The sequence below is a fragment of the Moschus berezovskii genome, chromosome 25, assembly GCF_049115385.1.
Source record: "Moschus berezovskii isolate FMDL1 chromosome 25, NW_MosBer_1.0, whole genome shotgun sequence".
NCBI classification, from domain to species: Eukaryota; Metazoa; Chordata; class Mammalia; order Artiodactyla; family Moschidae; genus Moschus; species Moschus berezovskii.
Window position 1 is genome coordinate 2,446,135 of NC_142484.1, and position 14,949 is coordinate 2,461,083.

Here is a 14,949-nt window from a genome sequence, read left to right on the forward strand (position 1 = left end):
CCCTGGGCTGGAGGTGGTCAGCCTGTGTGTCCGCTCTTCCAGCCCCCCAGCCCTGGACACCACCCTGGATCCCGCCCCATGAGCCAGCTCCCGGGTCTCCCCCATTCCCCAGTGTAGGGCCCAGCAAGGCCCTGGTGGAATTCTGCCCACGCGCACACACACGTGCTCACACACACCGGAATGCACACACAGCAGCCAAGCCCCGCACCCCGCTGCTGGTCGCCCTGCCCGGGGCTGACCCTCCCCAGGTCAGGGGAATCCCTTAGAAAGAGTGGGCAGGCAGCCCTGAGGGGGCACTCAGACGACAGAGGCACCTTGAAGCTCGTGGGGAAAGAGCCTCCCTCAGGAGCAATAAGTGCAAAGAGCCTGTGGCAACTTGGGGCCCGGACGGGAGGCCCAGAGGCCCGGGGCAGCAAGGAGGACCCAGCCAGACCGTGATGGTTCCAGGGCCACTGCAGTGACCCTGGCCTCGACTCTGTGGCCCTGGGGAGCCCCTGTTTTAACATCTCCCTCCTGGGAGACGGGAGAAGGCTGAGGTGCCTGGGTGCGCTCAGAGGGCCAGCCGGGGCAGGGGCTCCTCTCACCCAGATCAGGGAGCAGAGTGGGATGGGGAAGATGTGCAGGGCTGGGGGCAGCCTGCTGGGGAACCATGTGGAAGCGCTCCTGCAGGGCAGCCTCTCCAGGACTGATCCTAGAGAGGAGGACCCCACCTGGCGCTCCCAGGGGCGCGTCAGCCTTCCCGTCCACGGGCTCGGCTGCGGTGGCATTTCCAGAGCCCCATGGAAAGGCCTGCTGCACCTCGACCCGAGGAGCGGGCTTGGTGGACATGTCTCCACACGGCGGGCCCCCAGCCTGTGCTAGTGAAAGGGAGCACACAGAGGGCCCAGCTTCTCGGGTTACTGTTCTGCTAAGCCCACCTGGACGGATACTGCATTGTGGGCGCGCGCTCCTGTTTTAAAATGGCCGAAAGGATAAACAGCAGATCGCTAAGGCGATCCCCTGGTGAGGAGCGGACTACAATCAGACGGGCCAGGCGGGCCAAAGGGGGACATTTCGTCAAAACATTTTTTACTTTTAAGGGATTATGGTTTTGAACAGTACGACCCAGCTAGTTACATGTTGCAAACTCTTGTAAGGGGGCTGATTTAACTGCAAGCCGTCCAGCTGGGCAGAGCATCTTGCTGGGGTGGGGGGTGAGGGCAGGGGGCACACAGGTGCTGTCCTGGAGGCCAGCAGGCTGGGGGTGAAGTTAACAGCCCCCAGCTGCCCAGGGAAGGGGCTCTGGAGCCTGGGCGGTCAGCTTCCTGGGTGGAAGCTGTGCAGGTGTCCAAAGAGAGAACGCGGTTCAGGACTGAGCGGGGACAGGGGAGGGCGGCCACAGAGCGGCGAGGAGGAGCCACCCCAGGCGGCGGGCACAGGGGAAGCGGTCAGAGGCAGCTGGGCGGTGCTGGGGGCCTGGCGGCACACGGGGCCTCCTTCTTCCCTGAGACCCCCCGCAGGCCTGAGGAATGTCCAGGGGAGCTAGACCACCCCCCCCCCAGGATATACCAACCACGGACATCAATCTCCATTCTGAGCTGCAGGGAGGGGACTGAACCCAAAGTCCTGCAGCCCGTTGTGGGTGGTAGACAGCCTGGCAGTATCCTCGCTTTCAGGGAGGTGGACGTTTAGGAAGCAGAGGATGAAACCAGTACCCAGGCAGACTAGAGTGGCCGGGAGGGGTCGGTCAGGGAAGTGATGGCAGGCAGATGGAGCAGGGGGCCTTCTATGGAGGAGACCCTCGCCTTGGGGCCTGAGGAATGAGACGGTCTGCTGGCTCAGGAGAGGGGTAGAATGTCCTAGCAAATGGACTGGCTGGTGCAAAGGCCCTGGGGCAGAGGTGGGTACAGCACATCCAAGGCACTGATGGAGCCACTGCAGGGCAGGAAGGGGCAGTGGCCAGGGTGACACCGGGCCCGGACTGTGGGGACCCTCTGGCCAAGACGGGGCTGGGTCTTTGTCCGAGAGCCGTCGGGTGGCTGGCAGGGGTCCCACCAGGGGACGGACGGGGTGTGAGGAGACAGGGAGGCCTGCTGGATATGGAGCTCACAGAGGGCGAGCAGGCCTCAGGGGCACTGCTGGGTGGCCGGGGTTTGGTGGGCCCAGCGGTCCTGAGCTGCCCGCGCCCCGGCACCGGGGCACCGGGATGAGGGGGGCCCGGGGGCAGCAAGGGGCAGATGGAACTGTGACGACGGAGCCCCTGGGCGGCCCCTGCCCACCTGCCCGCCCGCCTGCCCAGGCCTGGTGTTTGGCTGGGCCGGCCGAGCGCACGCTGGCTCCTGGTACAAAGTGTTCTGCCTGGCGTCCCTGGCTTCCGGGACTTCGAGGCTCGTCCGAGGGGCAGCGTGGAAGGGGGAGGCGGGAGAGACTCAAATGCAGGCGGGGCCTCTGCCCGCCGCCAACACAAACACGGCCTCTCGGCTTCCAGCGCCTTTTTCCAGCCTGCCCTACATTCCCGCTCGCCCGGCCCCGAGCAGGGCGGCTCAGCCAGCCAGCCTGGGGCTGCCCGATACGGGCAGGGCGGGCGGCCCCTGCTTGGCCTCCACCCGCAGGACCCCCCTGAGGCCCCAGCTAGGGGCTGGCCAGCCCACTGGGAGACCCAGCCACACACGTCCAGGGCTAGTCGCCGCCCCCTGACCGGCCCACCCACCACATGACCGTGGGCAGCTTCCTGGCCTCTGTGTATCCTGCTCCCCACGACCCAGGCCCCCTTCCAGCGGTGGGGTGGGGGCAAGCAAAGAGGCTTCTGTGCAGCCCAGGAGGCCGTGTGCCCCACCCCACAGGGCTGCTAACTGCAAGCTGCCGCAGGCACCTCCTCCCCGGGGTCCACGCAGGGCAGCCTCAGGGGCACACAGTCAGGCAGTGGTTGTGGACTCTGGGCACAAACGTGGCCCCACGCAGTTGCGGGGGAAGGGAGGGCATGGCTCAGTGTCCAGCAGCGTGGACGGGGCACGTTGGGGAACACGGCACACGCAGAGCCCCCCACGGGGCTTCCGCCCTCTGTGTGGGGAGAGGGCAGGGAGAGACAGAACATCGAGTAAAGAATCCAGTGATGTCATTGAGCGTCCTGGAGGGAAAGAAAGTGGGCAGAGGCCTGCGGGCAGGTTGCAGCGTTTAGCTCAGGGCCCAGAGCAGCCTCGTGGGGAGAGGAGACGGGAACAGAAATGTGGATGGGGTGACGGTGTGAGCCATGCGAGAATCCAGGGAGACAGCCTGGCAGTGGGGGCAAGGACGGGGCAGGGCAGAGGGGAGGCCTCACGCTGGGGCCGCCTCGGGGAGGGCTGACTGCCTGGACTCCTGGCCAGGACTTCCTTCTCTGTTCAGAGTCCAAGGCGGGTCTAGCAGAGTTCTGAACAGAGGAGCAAGATCTGTGAGGCCAAGGGCAGAGGTCACTGAGGTTGTCCAGGTGAGCTGGCCCATGCCCCCCCGGCCACCGCCACTGCTGGACCCCCTGGACAGAGCTATCAGCATCCTCACCTCCAGAAAGGACAGCTCTGCCACCCACTAGCAAAACACATTGTAAGGCTGCCATGATTGAGATAGTTCACCGTAGACTGCAAAGCATCTACAAGAAGAATGTTCCATCCTTCAGGGAAGTGTAGTCTTCAGGAAGATCTACAAGCCGATCTCTGAAAACAGGTCTCAAAGCTCAAGTGAGCCCCACACCATTCAATGATTTAACGGTAAAATACAAATCTAAAAGATTCTAGGGAAAAAAAAAATTGTTTCGAGGTCGGAATGGGGAAGGTTACTCCAAGCAAGCAGAAAATCTAGAAGCCACGAAGGAAAAGATAAATAACTCTGACTACATAAAAAAGTGAAAAACGAAATAAAACTTCTGTATGGCCAGACCAAAAATAATAATCATAATTGCCATAAACCGATTCACGAGACCAGCAGCACACTGGGGGCAAACGGTCACGCTGTCCATGTCAGAGGACAAACCTTCTCAGTATACGAAGACCCCTTACGAGTCAATGGCAATGAAAGGCCTGTCCAGCACCACCCTGGGGAGGGAACAGGCTGTAGGCTTGGAGGATCTGCACCCACCCACCCCAGTCCTGGGGCCCCGGGAGGTGGCAGAGTGCTCTTTATTCATCCAGCAAATATTTGTGAAGCACTAACTCTATCCCACATGAATTGATGCTTTTGAACTGCGGTGCTGGAGAAGACTCTTGAGAGTCCCTTGGACTGCAAGAAGATCCAACCAGTCAATCCTAAAGGAAATCAACCCTGAATATTCACTGGAAGGACGGATGCTGAAGCTCCAAACCTTTGGCTACTTGATGCAAGGAGCCGACTCATTGGAAAAGACCCAGATGCTGGGAAAGATTGAAGGTGGGAAGAGAAGGGGACGGCAGAGGATGATGAGATGGTTGGATGGCATCACTGACTCAATGGACATGAGTTTGAGCAATCTCCGGGAGACAGTGAAGGACAGGGAAGCCTGGCATGCTGCAGTCCATGGGGTAGCAAACAGTCAGGCCCAACTTAGCCACTGAACAACAACACTTAATCTTTACTATGTTGCAGGGTCTGGGAGACCCTCTGGGGACATGACCATCCAAGGCCTAGCCGCCACAGGAGGTTTCAGCAATGGAAGGGAAGCCCACTCCTAACATCTGAGCTGAGGTTATATGTTGTGGTGGAGAATGGTTTTGCAGGCGGAGGGAATGGCAAGTGCAAAAATCCTGGGGCATGATCAAGGGGGCTGAGCTCAGGATCTGAGGGACAGAGTGGAGTGGTCAGGGAGGGCTGTGCGGGCCGCAGAGCTCAGAGGCTTCAGCAGAAGGTTGGCTTTCACGCTGGGTACGCTGGAAATCCTTTGAAGGGAGACAACACAGCCGGGCTGCTGCCTGGAGTGAACAGGAGGCAGGTGGGCAAGTCCGGTAGAGGAGACCACAAGCGCGCCGGCCAGGGACGCCGCTGGACCGGGCCAGGGCTGCCCAGGAGGCCGGAGGCAGAGCGCGCACCCTAGAGAGCAGGCCGGGCGTGGCCGAGCGCCAGGTGGACCTGGTGCTTCTCCGTGTGGGTGTCGGCGCCCCTTTCTGAGACAGGGCAGGCCCAGGGCGAGTCAGAGTTCCTTTTGGGACCTGCTGGGCCAAGATGCTGTGAGACCTGCTCGCAGTGGACACAGAGCGGCCTCGGGGAGTGCGCAGAGCTGGGGCGCAGTGCTGAGGGTGTCTGCGTAGACGGGTGCGGGCAGGCGGGGGTCCTTGGGCTGGATGTGGAGGGCAGACGAGGTTGTCCTGGCAGATGAGCACGGGGCAGGTGCGCATGGCTTACGATAGAGATCCCGAGACCCACACTGCTCAACGGTCAACCTGGACCGAGTCACTGCTGGGGATCCCCAGCGGAGCCCAGGCACTTGTGGGGCTGCCCCCAGGCAAGTGTGTGTCTGTGGGGCAGGTAGAAGGGTCTCCCTCCCATCACAGCCATCTCTCAGAGGGAAGCAGCCTGTCCTCCTAAGGGGTTGTCTGCAGGGGCCAGCCAGGGACCTACAGGCCCCGAGAGGGGTCTGGGGGTGACCAGGCTGTTGTCCATGCTCTGCCAAGGACCCGGCTGAGGGGTGGCTGACTCGGGTGATGGCTCAGACCACCTGCTGCCCTGTAGGTAGAAGAGTGGGAGGTTTGCAGGACAGTGGCTGGGACACAGTCCTCGGTCTGCAGCCTCTGAAATGCCCACCCTGGCTGATTTGTGAGGCCAAACCGAGGCGCCCGTCCCTGAGGCCAGGGCACAATGGCTGCCCCATCGCCCACCTCTCCTGGCTGAGGCTCACCCCCGCCTGGACTCCACCTGGACAGAGGACCCTGGGGGACAGGAGAAGGGCTGGTGTGTTGGTGAGCACGGGTCCCAGAGGCCTGTCTCCCAGTTAGGAGAGTTCAATCGGCCCCCAGCAGAGTCCCCGTGCTGAGCAGCACAGCTCACCCTCTGAGCGGCCCCCTCCCAGCAACTTCAGTGCCTGGTGGCAGCGTGCTCACTTCCATGGCATGTGCCAAGGCCCGGGGGCCCCAAGGTCCAGACAGACACACGTGCACCCTTGGGCAGCTCAGGGAATGATCTGGTGATCGTGTGCAAAGGAACTGTGCGAGGCGGCCCGGGCATTCTCGCACATTCAGTCTCCCTGCCCTTAGAAAGGTGGAGCACTTGTGTGCACACACACGCCGGCCAGCCCTCAGGCCACACTGCACACGTGCAAATTGCTAGCAATGGTCACAATAATGGTCAGCAGGAGACTTAGTCCATGCTTGCCGGTTGCCAAGCCCCCTTTCTTTGCATTCATTCATTTAATCCTTACAACACCCTCCTGAGGGAGACTCAGCCAACATGCCCATTTTACAGATGGGGAAACTGAGTTCAGGAAGGCGAGGTCAAGGTCACCCCACCAGGAAGAGGCAGAGGCAGAGCATGAGCCCAGGAGCCTGTCTACCACCCAGGCCTTCACAAGGACCCTGCCCCACTGCCGTGTGGCCCACACACCCAAAATGTGTCGGGGGCGTCCCGCAGACCGCAGGGTGCACACCCTGGCCCGGCCCGGCTGCCGTGGGCCAGGCTCCGAGGCCACCTCCTGGGCCGGCTGGGTGCGCCTTGTGCTGAAGGACCAAGAACTCAGCCGGCCGGCCGCCCTGGGGACTGGCAGTAAAACCTCAGCAGCTAGAAACACGGCTGACTTTTCTCCAAGAGCTAAAGCACTAAAACAAAGTCATAAACACAATTACACCGTCTCCTACCATAAATTACGACGTTATGAAGCGCTGTGATCTATTTCCACTCATACCCGGCTCTGTGAGACCAGCCAGCCCCATGGGCTCTAACGAAAGGGTGATTTATGGGCGTTATTCCCGCGCTCTTGCCATGGGGGAGGGGTGTTCCCAAGTCCCGAGGAGTCAGGGAGGCCCAGAGCCAGGAGCAGGACCCACAGGCCCTGTGTGTGCTCTGGGGCCGGGTCTGGCTGCCACTGGGCAGGGACCTCCAGGGACAGCTGGGCCCAAGCAGGTGGGTACCCTGTACCACCACCCCCTTCCTCCTTGGTTGGAGGGCTCCTGGAGGCTCTGGGGTCCAGGCACTGGGCCAGGGGGAGCTCCCAGCATGTTTGTGCCACACGTGTGAACAGGGCCCCTGTGTGCCAGCCAGACCAACAGAGGAGCGGGGTTAATGGGAGGCCCAGATGAGGACGGGCAGAGGTAACCCCATGTCAAGAGCCTTGGAGGAAGTACGGGCCAGTGCGGGGTGCGGGCAAGGGGAGGGAGAGGGCCTCAGATCAGTGCCTCTGGTGAGATCTGAGGGTCGGGGGTGGCTGAGGCAGTCGGGGGAGCAGCAGGAGAAAAGGCCAGGCCTGGGGCAGGCACGTGCCACCATGTTTAAGGACCAATAAAGTTGCCTGGCGTCGATGAGGTGGGAAGAAGGGTGTGCGCATGCGTGAGTGCACGCTGAGTTGCTCAGCCGTGTCTGACTCTCTGCAGCCCCACGGACTGTACCCCGCCAGGCTCCTCTGTCCACGGGATTCTCCAGGCAGGAATACTGGAATGGGTTGCCGTGCCCTCCTCCAAGGGATCTTCCCAACTGACGGATCAAACCCAGGTCTCCCGCCTTGCAGGCAGATTCTTTATCACTGAGCCACCAGGGAAGCCCAAAGAAGGGGGCGGGGGAGGCCAGAAAGCAAAGGGATACAGGTCTGGGGCCACATGAGGGACTCAGGCTTCTCCTGGGAGTGAGATGGAAGCTCAGGAAGGTATGTGATGTGAGCTGGTTTGTGTTTCAAAAGAACCACCGTGTAGAAGCACATTACAGGGGAAGGCCAGCTGGCAGGCTACTGCAATAGTCCTAGCATATAAAATTGGCACTCTGGCCTGGGCTGGGAGCCATGGAGGGATGGGCAGGGGTCTCCCAGGTTCTGATGATGGATAGAATGTGGAGCCTTTTTCTGAGATGAGAATGGAAAGAACAGGGTGGGTGCTGAGAGGCAGAGGCCTCAGCAGAGGTGCAGGGAAGCCGTGGTTTCATGGTCTGGGTTCAGACCTGGAGCCCCACAGGGTCGAGCGTGCGGGTCATAGGTGTGTCCCTGGCCTGAGCCTGTGCACTCAAGCTCAGAGGACGGCAGACCACAGTGGCCACAGCAGGGTGGCCTCCTCCATCCTGGCCAGTGGGGAAGGGCCAGAGGACCCCGGGGCTGCAGCCAGCGCCCCTCCCCTTGCTGCCCTCTCTCAGTGACACCCCCTGCCCTCGCCGCGGGTCTCAGTGTCACCTGCATGCACCGAAGGGCACGGGGCAAAGGTTGTAGGTCACTGGGATACCCATTTCCCTCCCTCACCAGGTTGCAGAGTGAGGGCCAGGGTCGGGGTGGGGGGAGAAAGGGCGTTCTACGGGGACAGAGAACCCAGGAGTCCCGGGTGGGAGGGGCCTGGGACCACCGCCTGAAACCCGCTCTTCAGGGTCGCCCTCTCAGACTAAGTCCTTCCCGTGTCCAGTGGGGCCCGACGTCCGAGGCTGCGGCCAGGCAATTGGGGCAGTCCCGGGCCCCTCGTCCACCAAGCGGCATTAGACACACCCTGCATCCTGCCCCACATCCTGCCCCCTGCTGGGGGCTTCTCACAAACTGTATGCTTGAGAGGGGCAGCAGGGGGGAGCTGCCCACCAAGGGACCTGGAGGTGTGACGGGTCCCGCACAGAGCAGGTGGGTTTCTGCTCTGAGTCCTCCAGCCTAGGGCTCCCTTCCCGGCTGGACAGTCTCTTACTTGGCGGGCTCAGCACACCTGCCGTGGGCCTCCAGACCTGCCCTGCTGTTGGGTGGGCCCTACTGTGTCCCTCCAACCATGCCAGGAGCTCAAGGCCTCGGGGCCTCTGCCGGGTCACCTGCCTGTGGGCTCAGGGGCAGCTGGGAGCAGGGGTTTGTGACCTGGGCAGTGCTGGGCCGTGCAGGCCTGTGGCCAGGGAGCAAGGGGGAAGGCAGCCAGGCCAGTGGCAGCCCCTCTGTGCCCCTGCCCCCGGTTCTTCACTCCCACCCTCCCTGCGGTCTGTGAAGGGGGCGGGGAGTGGGGGTTAGAGCCATGCTGGGAGGCCCACAGGAGGATGGAGTGGGCCTGAGCATCACGGCTATGTCCCCAGGCCTGTCCCTGTGCTTGGGCAGGGCTTGCGGGGCTCCAGGCTCCCCCGCTCCTCATCACCTACCTGGAGCCCCCTGCTCCCTGAAGCCCAGCTGGGCGCGTCCAGCTCAGTGCCTGGTGTTAAGCATGTTGAACATTGCCCCCAAGAATGGCTCAGTGACCATCAATCCAGGAGAGGGTGTACACAAGGGGAGCGCCCAGAGCACTTCTTGCCGTGACCCCGTAGAGGGTCCCAGGCTGCCCCAAGGGGAGCTCCGCTCCGCCTTCAGATGTCCCCGCAGGGACCCTGGGCCCCCCAAGCTGCCCCCAGAACCAGGAGCTCCTCCCTGTGAGCCGCAGGTGGTCACAGCCCCGTCTCCCACCCGTCTTTGGCCGGGACCGCTGGCGGGTCCAGAGCTGGGATCAAGGCCGAGCAGGTTCTGCAAAAATTTCCCTTGAAAGACTCTTTTTCAAGATTTTCTTTTGAAAACAAATTCATAACCACATCAAACAGGGATCTCGTCGCCTTGGGTTTGATCATCAGCCGCCCGGGGCTCTCGAACTGGCTGTTATTCTAATTGCTTTTTTTCTCTTCCGAGGGCCGTGAGTCGTCTTATGGTTATTAATTTGGTGAGCTGAGGCAGGGAACAAGGGCGCTTTTGTTGGCCTTGCCCTTTTAGTCACTATCAAATTGCAAATAGTGACGAGATTCAAGATCCCCCAAACTGATGTGCCCCCGTGGCTCCTAGGGCACGCCGCCCCGTGCCTGGAGTGGGCACTGACGTCCCGCTGAAGGTGGCGGCGCCTGCCCTGGGCACCTGCCTGGACCGGCAGCTTCCCCGCAGCTGGGACCCGGCTCAGGCCGCTCCCTCCAGCCTCTGACATTCTCACGGTTGCTCAGCCGCTCAGTCTGTGGGACCCCGTGGACTGCAGCCCGTGGGCTTCCCTGTCCTCTGCTCTCTCCTGAAAGTGGCTCAAACTCCTGTCCATGGAGTCGGTGTGCTATCCAACCGTCTCATCCTCTGCTGCCCCCTGCCCCTCCTGCCCTCCATCTTTCCCAGCATCGGGGTCTTTTCCGATGTGCTTGCAGAGTGGCCATCAGATATGAAGTGAGACACAGGCTCTCTGCCCAGAGTCGGGGGTGGGGTGGGGTGAGGCGACCAGGAACCATCTCTCTGGGGCGCGCTCAGCCCTGGAGAAGCGAGGCGGGCTCACCGAGCCTGCACGCACAGGCTCCTACACGCCTGTCCAGCTCCATCCTCAAGAAAACCCACCAGAGGGGAGCAGGATTCCCTGCTTCTCGGCTGAGAAACTGGGGCCCAGGCAGGAGACCCTTCAGCCAGGGCTTAGGGCGGGATCTGATGTGGCCACTTGTGGGGTGAGCCTGGCCAGGCTCACCCCACACATCAGGGCCAGGGCATCGGCCACTGTGCAGGGCAGGGCGGGTTCAGGGGGCCAGCGGCGAGCAGCAGGCAGGCCTGGGTAGTACAGGCTCACCCATGGAGCCCCAGGAAGGGGCCTGGCTCAGGGCGGGGGACCTGGCCCACCCGCTGGTCACCACAGCCTGAAGCTGGACCCGGCGAGTGAAGGAGAGGATCTGTGTCCAGAGGTCTGGGGGCCGGACAGGCAGGGGGACCCTGCAGGGGCGCCCAGAGGGAGGCCGGAGGACCAGGGGGCCGGGGCAATGGCCGGAAGGGTCTGGCAGGATCCAGGTGGGTTGGCCAGCTTCCCCACTTCCCCACTGTCTCTCCCATCACACCAGACGTGACACTTCACGCTCCTCCTCAGACCTGCTCCTCTTCTGTACGAGTAGTGAGGCCCAGGCTTTGGGCCGGCTCTGGGATTCTGGCCCAGATCCCAGCTCCCCCAAGTCCCCAGCAGTCTGCCTAGTGGGACCAAGAGGTCAGGTGAGCCCCCCCTGCTGTGAGCAGCAGCCCAAGGGGCCAAGGTGGACTTGGCACCCGAGGGCCAAGGGCAGCAAGAAGGGCCCCAGGAGACCTCGAGGGCAAGCTCGCCCGAGCTGTCAGACCCTGGGACGGGCCCCTTCTCCAGCCAGACCCAGGACCCCACCCCTTCCTGAATCCCAGCCCTCCTTCCACTTCCTCTTTTCCCAAGAACACCCCCGTGGAGGCTTCCAGACCCACTTGCCTTTCTAGGGACTTCAATGGATGTTCAAGCGCCGTAAAGTGAAAATGTATGAAACCACAGATTTTCTTCTGTCATGTATTTGGGGCTTTAATTGAGGCCAAACCAATCAATACCCATGCCGGGGCCTGCACAGTGAAGCAACATGAAATCTTGCCCGGACCAGCCATGTGCAAGGCTCATTCAAGGCTACCGGGCACCCAGGGTCCCCCCGACAGATCTCCCAGGGCAGCTTTGGGACTGGGGAGCCAGTCCTGCTGGCAGCGGGGCCCAGTGGTCTTGGGCCAGTGAGAGGAGCAGGGTTTGGAAATGATGTGGATGAGTCTCCGCCACAGGCCCCTCCGGCCCCTCTCCCAGGAGCACTTGCTTCTTCTAAGCCCAGCTTGGAACCCCGCTTGGGCCCTCTCCCAGGAGTGTCTGCTTTAGTCCTCATGGATCACCCTTCCACCTCACCCAGGTCTTCCCAACATGGAACCTGGGGGTGGGGGCTGTAGCGGTCCCAACCAGAGACCCCAAATGCGACCCTTCTCCTGGGGCCTCGGGAGAGACCCCTCCTCTCATCCCCGCCCAGGCAGACCCCCTCCTCCCCCTGACTCAGTGTCCCCACGGGAGGGAAGCTGTGGCCTGCCCCTAGCCCCAGGAAGCCTGACCTAGGCCCCCTGGGACCTGGCTACACAGGATTCACGGCCTCTTCACCCTACCATCTTCCCAGGGCCAACCTGCTCAGCCGGCATCCAGTTCCGTGCAGCCCAGCGGCTGGGAGACTGCAGCGGGCAGTGGGCCCAGATGGGTGCCCGGGAGTCTGGCTGCGATGGCACACACCGCACAGATCTTGAATCCCGCCTGTGCTCGGCCCTGTGCTGAGCCTTGGCCGAACTGCCGCGGGGCTCTCACCCCCAGAAGCATTCTCCCACAGGGCAGCTCGGTGCTCCTGGGGCCTGGCCCTTATCCCTGCCCGTCCAGCTGCTTCCTCACGCTTCTCTGCCATTCCAAGGTTCCCCAGGGTTCCAGGTCCCCAAAGTGGGTATTATTTTCTGACGGAGACCCCAGGGGAACTGCTCCCAAGGGTGCGGCAGGCCCCAGGACAGCCGTGCCTCCCCCCAGAGCCCGGCCCACTCAGGGTCATGTTCTGTCCCCCACCCCTGCTCGGAGGGCCCTGGCCTCCTCTTCCCACTGGGCTCACTTCAGCCCTGTCCCCTCCTGGCCATCAGCCTCCCCTGCTAAGCACCTGTCGCCCCAGGTCCATCCTGCCTCCAGCTCCCCTCCAGTTTCACGGGGCAACCCCACCTCGTGGGCTGGACAACCCCGTGTTCAATGCAGGAAAGGCTTTGGTAGAAGCGTGGGGGGCATGTGGCCCTGGCTGACCCCTGGGCATTGGCGTGGACAGGGTCTGGGTTTTCCAGGGACTAGTGAGTCCTCTCGTGAGTCGGGGATGGGGCTGGGACAACAGGACGACCTGGGGCATGAGCCCTGTTGGGGGGTGTGGGGGGGAGTCATTCGAGGAGGAGCCCCGCCCTGTGACCGGGAGCCCTTCAGCAGAGATAGCTGCTCAGCCCCCGGGGTCTCAGGCAGGGACTGCTGAGCGGGACCCCTCCGGGCACGTGTGCGCACATGCGGCAACACGCACAGAGGCCACGCAGCCCACAGACATGCACGTGCGTGTCCCGCAAACAGGCCTGTCCCCGCCCGCCCTCACGGACCCCCAGGCCCAAGGCCACCCCGCCGCCCAGCTCACCTCTGCTCCTGTCCCCGCAGGTGACTCAGCTGGACCAGAGGCTGGTGCTCATCACAGACATGCTGCACCAGCTGCTCGCGCTGCACCACGGAGGCCCCCCTGGGGGCCGGCCCCCCAGCACGGCGGGGGCCCAGGCCGTCCAGCCCCTGAGCGGCAGCTCCATCAACCCCGAGCTCTTCCTGCCCAGCAACGCGCTGCCCACCTACGAACAGCTGACCGTGCCCCACGGGGGGCCCGACGAGGGCTCGTGACGGGGGCAGGGGGCCCAGGCCTGAGAGGGGAGGCCCGCGGGAGGCCCACCTGGCCCACTCCGCCCCCGCCTGGCTCGGCTCCACTGGGCCTCGGCCACCTCTCGAAGGCCGGAGGGCGCGGTCCCACTCTGCCAGGCCCCTGACACCCAGTGGGCCATGCAGCGCCCTGACCTGGACCTGGGGGCTCGCCGAGACTGCCCCTTCCCAGCCGGCAGGTCCTAGACTTTGGCTGGGTGTCGGGGGAAGAGCTGTCGGCTCTGAGACCAGGGGGTCCACATCGCTGGCACGACACTCAGGACAAGGCCAGGGATCAGGCCAGGAGCTCGGTCGGTCCCACATATGGCCAGGAGGCAGCAGGGCTGTATGCCAGCCCCGGGGGGTGCCTGCAGGGAGACGGGGGACAGCCTGGACAGGGTCTGTGAGGACCCTCCCCCAGTCTCAAATCCAGGACTCAGGGGGACTCGTGGAGGAGGCAGGCAGGGCAGGGCAGGCCCAGCCCAGCCAAACAAAGGAGGCCCACAGTCGAGGCCTGATCATGGCCTGAGAGCCCGTCCCGGGACCCTGGAGCGGGCCTGGCTCCCTGACGCCCAGAGATGCTGACCCTGGCAGGAGATGGGGGAGCGGCTCCTGAGGCCACAGCTTCCAATGGGAGGGACAGGCCCGTCACCGCCCAGAGCTCCTCACTGGGGGTCACCGTCCAGCAGCAGAATAGGGGGTGCTCAGGCCCCCACTCTGGACTGGTAGCTTCTCCTACCCATTCCAGAGAAAAGAGGAAGGGGCCTCGAGCCCACTCCACGTGCAGCCCCAGCCTCCAGGTCCCTCCCAGCCCGAGCAGCTGGACAGACGGTCACCCCTCGACCGCAGGGGAGCAGACAGGCATCACATCTCTCACAAGACGTGTATCCTCCCGGGCACTCCGCCCCACCAAAATCAGAGTAATCTGCGGTGATTTGGAATCTGTGCTTTAACGAATTTCACGGTGTGGTTTTGATTCTTAATTGTGCAGGTTTCTCCCAATAAACGTGGAATCACAAAATTTAACGTGCCCTGTTCTTGCCTCCACTCCTGGGGGAGCAAGCACCCATCTTTGGGACAACCTGTCCTCCCATGGAGCTGCCGCCCACCCCTCAACACCGCAGCACCCCTCACCCCATCCGCGTCCACCCCGGTGAGGGGAGGGGGCCGGAAGCCCCCAACCCACTGGCCTGGGGGTTCTGAGACCCAGGAGCAGCTTGAGGCCAGGCTGCTCCTGCCCACCCCCCCCAGGCCAGACCCCAGCGCACCCTCTGAGCTTTGCTCCTGCAGGTGCCTTTTCCGGAAGAGTCTCCCGTCCCCTCTCCATCAATTGAAACCATTCCCTTGGTCTCCAGACAGGCTCAAAGTCCAGTCCTACAGGAAGCTCTCCCTGATAGCACCTCATGAGACCAGTCCCCCTCCCCAGGCTTGTGACATTTCAAGGGGAAAGTGGTGATCAGGTGGAGTCATGGCCCCCTGACAAGTAGTTTGGGCACCCTGTTTTCAGGGCATGTACCCCACACACACTTCTCAGGCCTCGAGACTTAATTCCTAATTCCGGGACACCTGCCCACCTCCCACTGCTGCCCACAGGCGTCTGGGCCCCTCACTCCTCTGGGGCCACTCCATTCGCCCTGCGCCTGCCTGGAGCCCTCCCCCACTGCCCTCGTGGCCGACAGCC

At 63.0% G+C, this 14,949-nt stretch overlaps 1 protein-coding gene across 2 annotated transcripts in view; it reads left to right on the forward strand.

The window, feature by feature from the left end:
- The window catches only part of KCNQ1 (potassium voltage-gated channel subfamily Q member 1), a 376,265-nt gene extending 361,991 nt beyond the window's left edge, over window positions 1-14,274 (forward strand). The window contains exon 16 of one of the 2 annotated variants that reach the window (XM_055415250.2): window positions 13,023-14,274. In XM_055415250.2, the coding sequence (XP_055271225.2) occupies window positions 13,023-13,396 (374 nt within the window). In that variant the 3' untranslated portion in view covers window positions 13,397-14,274. The remainder of the gene's footprint in view (window positions 1-13,022) is intronic. The other variant, XM_055415251.2, reaches the window with a different exon arrangement.
- Window positions 14,275-14,949: the final 675 nt, after the last annotated feature.